General features: G+C 33.1%; 1 protein-coding gene across 1 annotated transcript; it reads right to left on the bottom strand.

Annotated features, from left to right (window-relative positions):
• Positions 1-2975: 2975 nt before the first annotated feature.
• Positions 2976-6607, bottom strand: LOC143236664 (mid1-interacting protein 1-like). Its single transcript, XM_076475048.1, has one exon. The coding sequence runs from the start codon at positions 5842-5844 to the stop codon at positions 4999-5001; it is 846 nt and encodes a 281-aa protein (XP_076331163.1). The 5' UTR covers positions 5845-6607; the 3' UTR covers positions 2976-4998.
• Between the last annotated feature and the right edge of the window lie 963 nt (positions 6608-7570).

Here is a 7570-nt window from a genome sequence, read left to right as displayed (position 1 = left end):
TTAACTTGTCATCTGAATTGGTCTAATTAGACTTTTGACAACAAGAAGAGGACTGTATAGTGTTGAAGACACAAATATGACCTCCATACAGTAAAGAATTTTTAAAACAGTAGCCTGATATAATTCACCTTATCTACCGTAACTGTTTAACTTACACAAATCTTTTGAAAAACGTTTCACGATATGTACGTTTTTAATATTGGTGTATCCTCAGGATCACGATAATAAATTCTGCGAACATTTACGGCCAATAAAATAGACATGTCCTTCGCACCCTGTCCACATTCATTTGTAACTTACCAGACGATGGTTGTACCTCACACCAGAGGCGTGCTTATATACAGCTACATACTTTGGAAGAAACTCATAAGCATCACTTTTTTGACAATTTTATGAACCCAAATCTGAATAAACAGTGTTGTTTGGCTTTCAAGGGAGGTTTTTACACTTCAGTGGACCACCATATTGTTGAATTACTTCTGCTCGAAAATTAACTTTTTTTTTTTTTTAGCATATACAGTATGCAACTGTTAATCGACTATGGACTAGTCTATTTTCATCATAATGAAATCAAATCTCCCCAAATTATATCGATATGGCTCGACAGTAGATTTACCCCTTCCTTCAAAACTAAAATTTATCTTGAAGTTTTTATTGTCAGGGAATATAACTTAAATGTCTCAGTAATAAATTGTAAATCATTACACCAATAATATCAGGGCTTTTAACCCATGTAGTCACAGGTTACATGTATTGTTAAGAGTTGATTGAATATTCAAATTATTGCTGGGCTATCTAGTACGTCTACTGCACCAAGTCGAACTCCACATTTTAGCGTTGAAAGTCCATAAACTATTATTTGTCCCACCAGCGTACATTCACATTATTCCTATAGATTGCAAAGAAAAAAAAAACAACCCATCCCTAAATATTATCCGTTCAAATTTATAAGTTTATTATACCTACACATTAAAAAAAAAATTATTTTAAAAACAAACCTACAACAAGTATCACATGCTGTAAACTATCTCAAGCATACCCTTTAACATCCCCTGCTGGCATAGCGGTAAGTTTATGGACTTACAACGCGAAAATCAGAGGTTTGATTCCCCTCGGTGAACTCAGCAAGTAGCCCGATATGGCTTTGCTATAAGAAAACACACGCACGCCCTTTAACAATTTATAAACAAACTTATTCAAAAATTTACACGTTAGTCCTTAGTTTCCTTCCTGCATACTCTCCACCACCAAGAATAGAACCCCAAATTTCAGCATACCAGCCCATAAACTCATCAACAGCTGTCCCATGAGGAGGGGAAAAATAAACTGATTGTAAGGCAGATACACTAATCGGACAAAAGGATTTGACAGACACTTGTATCTGCATCTTAAAGTGTGGAACATTTGTTTTTTGACGATAAAGAAGCGTGAATTCAGGACTAAAATACCAGCACCCTGACCACCAGGTCATCTTTAGTCCATTGTGTTTGTGAAACTAACTTAATTACACTTCATAAGAATTTAACACTGCTTAACTTTTAACCCATCAGAAGAGTTATCTGTTGACGTATAAAAAATGCTTGTGGATAATTCACGTCAATTTTATAATCTTCTAGAATTAATACTTCAACATTATGTCACACAATTTTGTTTTTAATTCGACATAACTGAAACGTTATTTACACTGAAAATAATCAAACTTAAACTCAAAACCGAAATTTCCTTTGCAATCAAGATTCATCTATTTCACCTACTCCTCAACAATGTTTTCATAACATCAGGAACTTTTTTCCAGTTGGTGTTTTCCCCTACTTCTGTAGCTTTCGAGAAACAAATTCCAAACACTATCTAACAAAGGCACATAAGATTTGAGCTTTGTGGATGAGATGTGATTGAGTACTTCTGGTTTGGCTTTTCTCCCCCCCCCCATGAAACGTGGCTGGAAGTCTGTTAATGTTTATATCGTAATCTATACGAAATCCTTAGCATCTTGTTAATAGACCCCAGTTTGATTTTTATTTAGAGTTAAAAGGTTCTCTTCTGTAACAAAAGCTTAATTGGTTTTGATTGGTGTCTTAGCTATTCTGGTGTGACCCCCCCCCCCCTCTATGGAGGAGGTTGAAGACTTCATTTTCTAAGTACTTTCTTTGGTTCTGCATCATTTTACAAGATCATCCAAATACTTTTTTGTTTTGAAGGAAAAAGCATTCTCATATTTCCCCAAACCATAAATCAATTTTGGGTTGTAGAAGTTCAATTAATACAGTTTGCTTTTATGAGAGGAAGATGACTGTCTCGTGATACTCCATAATCTGCAAAAGACGCTAGATTTATCAATAAACTATGTTATTCAACATATTAGGACCAAATTAGAACTTAAGGAAATTTAGGCCAGAGCTATTTAAATAAATGTCACACACACACATATAACAAAACTTGCATGTTTCTTTATATTAGTATACCTATATACAAACTTATTGCTAGATGTTGCATAACCAATAAAAATACTGGAGTTTCCAAGTGACCAAATATAATCCCAAGAATTTTATAAAATTTGTATAATAATGTAATAGATGCACAAGACAGATCACTTATTCTATTTCAAAAACAAATATAATACTAACTATAAACTCAAAATAAAAAGTGTACAGTTGTGTCAATGGATTTTCTAGTTTGTTTTATTTAATTATGTATACTTTTAAATACTGATTTCTGCCTCCTTTTACTCATTTACATAAAACAAAATGATTTATTTAGTATGCACACAGATTAAACATGAACAAGATTTAAAACGTACTTCAAGTCATAATATTCAGTAAATTGAATTTTTATTAATTAAAGTTTATAACCAGTCAAGGATATTAGCATATAGAAACTAATCTACTCAGTACACAAGTCATCCAAGTATGGACAAAACAAAAAGCCATCAGTACACAACTAGTAATACCACAACAAAATATAACAAGACTATTAAATCATGGATATACTTTGTTTTTATTGATAAATATAATGTACAATTGCATAATTTTAAAGAGTAGGTAGATGAAATGTCAGAAATGGTACACTAAGCATACATGCATGAATGGAAACAACAGGACAACTATATCTTGTCTTTTTAAAAACAAAAGAGGAAAACGTGTTGAAACATTTAGCTCATTCTAGTTACAGTTAATAGTTATATAAAACATTACTAAATGATTATGCTCCAAGTTCATAATTTAAACTACTACTGATAATTTAACATTCTAAGGTCATCTTAAAACAAATGCATGTTCCACCCACAATTTCTCACGTACCAATAATACTCGAAAACTGTTTAATGTAAATATCATATGACAAATCAAAGCTCTCCTCCCTCCCTGTCTGTCTGTGAAACAAATGCCTGAAACACTTATATAGTTACAAATTAAAAATAATTTAGTTTATCTCACCTCAGTCCTAAATAAAAGTTATGCACTCTTGAAAACATGTTGACTTGAAACATTTGAAAATGTGCTACTCCTTTAAATGTTTTAAAACTAACAAACACCATCTCAATACAGTTTGATTTACTAGCTTGTATCTTTATAAACAATTAAAACTCAATTTTAGTCAGTCTTAGATTACACAAGTAACTGTATTTTAAGTATCAAAACATTTAATTAGTCAAAAGAGTTATAAATACTTGTTATTTAGAAACTAATTTAATAATTAGTGGTGAAAAACTCCACCACAAAACTTTAGTTTTGAACATTTAGTGGATTTTTTTTTTTTTTTTTTAAAGATAATACGTTTAATATCACACTACTGCTGATACAGTTTAATGACAAAAATTTAGTCAAGGGCTGAATAACTAAAACAATCCTGTATGAATGATTCAAAGAAATGCAATATTTATAATTAGCATACCAGTCTCATATTTTAATAAGTTACTATTCAAAAGTTTTTTTTTTGTTTTTTTTTCCCCTCTTCGAGATTTCACCTTTTAACATGCAGGTTAAAGAACAGATGCTATTAGTGAAATAGCCAATTAAAGTTGTCTGCTAATAAAGGAGTTCCCAAACTCTCAAGACAGCAGAAAAATGGCAGAGATTTCCAGTATCTATACATTCACTAGATTGCTCCAGTATGATGGAAACTGTTCTGAGTAGCTATGTGCTGAGAGTCTGGGAACAGCTATGCTAGTCTATAGAGATAGATAACTAAAACAGGGCAAAAATTATTTAATATGTAAACAGTGTTAAGTTTTTTAACAAAAATGTACCTTGGGTTTGGTTTCATAAAATTTAAATATAAAAACAGTTTTCATTTCAAAGTAACATTTGTTTTATATAAGGTTGTCATAATTTTAAATACTGTACTTAGTTTTTACTTTCTTACATTTTTACAGGAAATGAACCAAAGTTAACAAAATATAACATTCATTAAAAAAATTAAATTACTCAACCTTACATTCTACAAAATATTTGTCAACAGTAACCTGAATCCTCAAAACAAGAAATATTTGTCATGTAAATACTTAAGTTGAGGAACTTTTTTTTATATATAAATTTAAGGCAAAAATTGCCACCATAACTCAGTTCAGATTTAATTTAATGTACTCATTCTAACATCAAGGCAAAAAGCTTTGAAGATTCTTTTATAGTTTCTAATTAAGCAAATTTAACTACTACATTATAAATAATCACTGGTAATACTAGCACATGTTAGCATCTTAAATTCCAATATATTTATAATTTTATTTCCTTGCAAAATTAATAACTTCTATTTCGCAATGCCTTGTACTTCGTAATCTTAAGTGTACGTCCTATACACATTTAGTTTAAAATACAAGCGCCTTTGCAATAATCTATACAAAGCCAGCTCAGTGTACTTTAAAATTTAAAAAAGGTAAAGCATCTCTGACAGCATAACATGTTAATTGTCATAACAACGCGAAAAATCTAAGAACTCAAACATTTTCAAAATATTTATAAGAACAACTCCATAAACGTACAAATCATAACCTAGTAATATACATCACACTAAAGAACTATCTAAACCAACATCTTCTTGATATCGAGTGGACAAGTAATCAGCAGAATCAGAAAACTGATTCAGTATACTCTGTAATCCCTGTAGATGATAGCGGAAAGAATTTGTTAACCGTGCGGTCTGAGCTCCTAAAACTGTTAAGCCTAACCCATTTTCCTGCTCGTTGGGTATTCCCAACGGTAGGCTATCCATATCACTGTCTCCTTGACTGTCCGTGTCCGACGTAGAACACGTGCTCCCTAGTGTGGTAATGGTCTCATCAACTTGTTGTAGGGGTCTTTGTATGCCAGACAAGCGACCCTGTATTATCCGAGATGATGGGGAAACAGTCTCATGCGTTAACGCTGGTCCCCACAATAATTCGTTTTTCACGTCATTCAACATAGAATAAAAACTAAACAAGTCCGTTTTGAAACGTACAATCATTGGAGGGGTTTGTTTTTCACTACTTTCTCCATCCATGTCTTTAAGGCGTGATGGAACAAGTACTGTCGCCTCCATATTTTTCATAGATGCAACAAAACGATCCATAGCACTCAACAATGACTGCTGAGAAAAAGAAAAGTTACCACTACCCACACCATGAGTATTTCGCTGGCGATTCCTATTCATACGATAGCGTTGCATTGAGTTCTGAGACATACTTGCAATGTCAAAATACAGAGACGAAGTATATGATCCACACCTGACCTTCTCGCTATCTGGAAGAGAAATAAATTGTCGCTCAGTTACTGTCAGACCAGCATATGATAAACGCTTTGGTTTTTCTAGGACATCCACGCTCACACCTGCATACGACTTCCTCCTAACACAATTTTCACTCCTTTCCATTTTCGTAGGGCCTTAGGCTTACCCTTAAGTAAATAAACGGGGACTATAACGTAGAGGAGCTCGTTTTCCACGTCATTTCAAAATCGTTGCGGTAGCTTTCAGAAGCTTGTAGTATGAGCAAGAAAATCATACTTACTATTTTATCGTACACTTTTATCAAAATAAGTTTTATGTAACTTAGTTATAGCAAAATAGTTTATATTACCCAAAATTTACCTAAATTTTTAAATGAAATTCAGTAAAACTTTTAGTTACAAACATAAATGATAAACGATATAACATAACTAGTACAACCACCCCTTTGAGAAATGGTAGTAAACGCTTCCGCATCTGAACATCGCGTTATGATCAGGTGATAACGGTGGCTTGTGATTGGGTCACTATGAATCTCACGTTCTCGCCTTTATTTTGTTCAAAAAAAAAAGGTGTTAAAAAGTTATCATAGCCTATTTAATGTAGACAATAATTAACATTTTGAAAAAGAAATTCAAACTTCTGTAAGAATTTTTAAGCTTCCTATTAAAATAAATTAATTTTAAGTTAACTGCATTTTTTTTTGTTTTCTGATTTTCGCATAAACTACTCGAGCGAACTACTAGATCAGAAAGAAGGCAACTAGACAACAGTACCCACCGTCAACTCTTGCGCTGATCTTGTCTGACTGAATTCATCCTTTTGAAGTAAAAAGGCTTCAAAATTCCCAGTACAGTTTTTTTTTTTCAGTTTGTTTTATTTTTCTGTGCAGGAACCGGACGCGAACGATCGAAATGAAATCTATAGAGGAGGCACGAGCGCATTCTGTCCGCTTTATTGGAACCTCAGTTTAATATAAAATAACTTCCTCAAATTTAAGTAAAAAATTACTGCTGAGAAAATGAAAAACAACAACAAAATAACTAAAATAAAAAATGAGTCTTTAAAGGATCAAATATATTTTATTAAATTACGCCTTAACAACCTATTTAAGTAACCAGTCAAATTAGTTTAACATATCGTCAATTCCTCGAAATTATCATTAATATAAAGGTTTTGTATCCAGAAGATCGCTAATCTTTTCATAGTGATTGAAAATTTTAATGGATAAGTTGGCTGAACTAGCAAACAGCATGATTTCCAACAGCTAAAGAAATATACAGAAATCAGGAAGTAAATATTAATGGCCACCGAGATCTCGTACTTCATATACATCCAGAATAACCACCAACTGCTGATCACAGCTCCAAGAATAGTTGCATCTGAGCTGTTATTGGGAGATACAATTCAGTGTGAATGTCACTGTTACAAATAGATCTCTCAATCAATGGGGGCCTGCTTTGATGTGAAAAGTTGATAATTCCAAGAAGAGCTGATTGAGTGATTGTTTGTTTGTTTTTGAATTTCGCGCAAAGCTATACGAGGGCTAACTGTACTAGCCATCTCTAATTTAGTAGTGTAAGACTAGAGGGAAGGCAGCTAGTCATCACCACCCACCGCCAACTCTTGGGCTACTCTTTTACCAAGGAATGGTGGGACTGATCGTAACTTTATAACACACCCACAGCTGAAAGGACAAGAATGTTTGATGTGATGGGGTTTCGAACCCGCGACCCTCAGATTACGAGTTTAGCGCCCCTAACCACCTGGCCACGGCGGGCCAGAGGATCTGATACATCAACAATTGGTCTAATTTGATCCAAAATAATAAAACTTCTAGAAAACCTAGTAGGATCTTTAGCTGGACCAAAGA

Source organism: Tachypleus tridentatus, chromosome 13 (assembly GCF_004210375.1).
Source record: "Tachypleus tridentatus isolate NWPU-2018 chromosome 13, ASM421037v1, whole genome shotgun sequence".
Classification (NCBI taxonomy): Eukaryota; Metazoa; Arthropoda; class Merostomata; order Xiphosura; family Limulidae; genus Tachypleus; species Tachypleus tridentatus.
The sequence above is the reverse complement of the archived record's forward strand: the minus strand, read 5'-3'. Positions and strand labels throughout refer to the sequence as shown.

Coding starts and splice junctions, on each gene's coding strand:
- LOC143236664 (XM_076475048.1), bottom strand. CDS start 5,844: ATGGAAAGGAGTGAAAATTGTGTTAGGAGGAAGTCGTATGCAGGTGTG.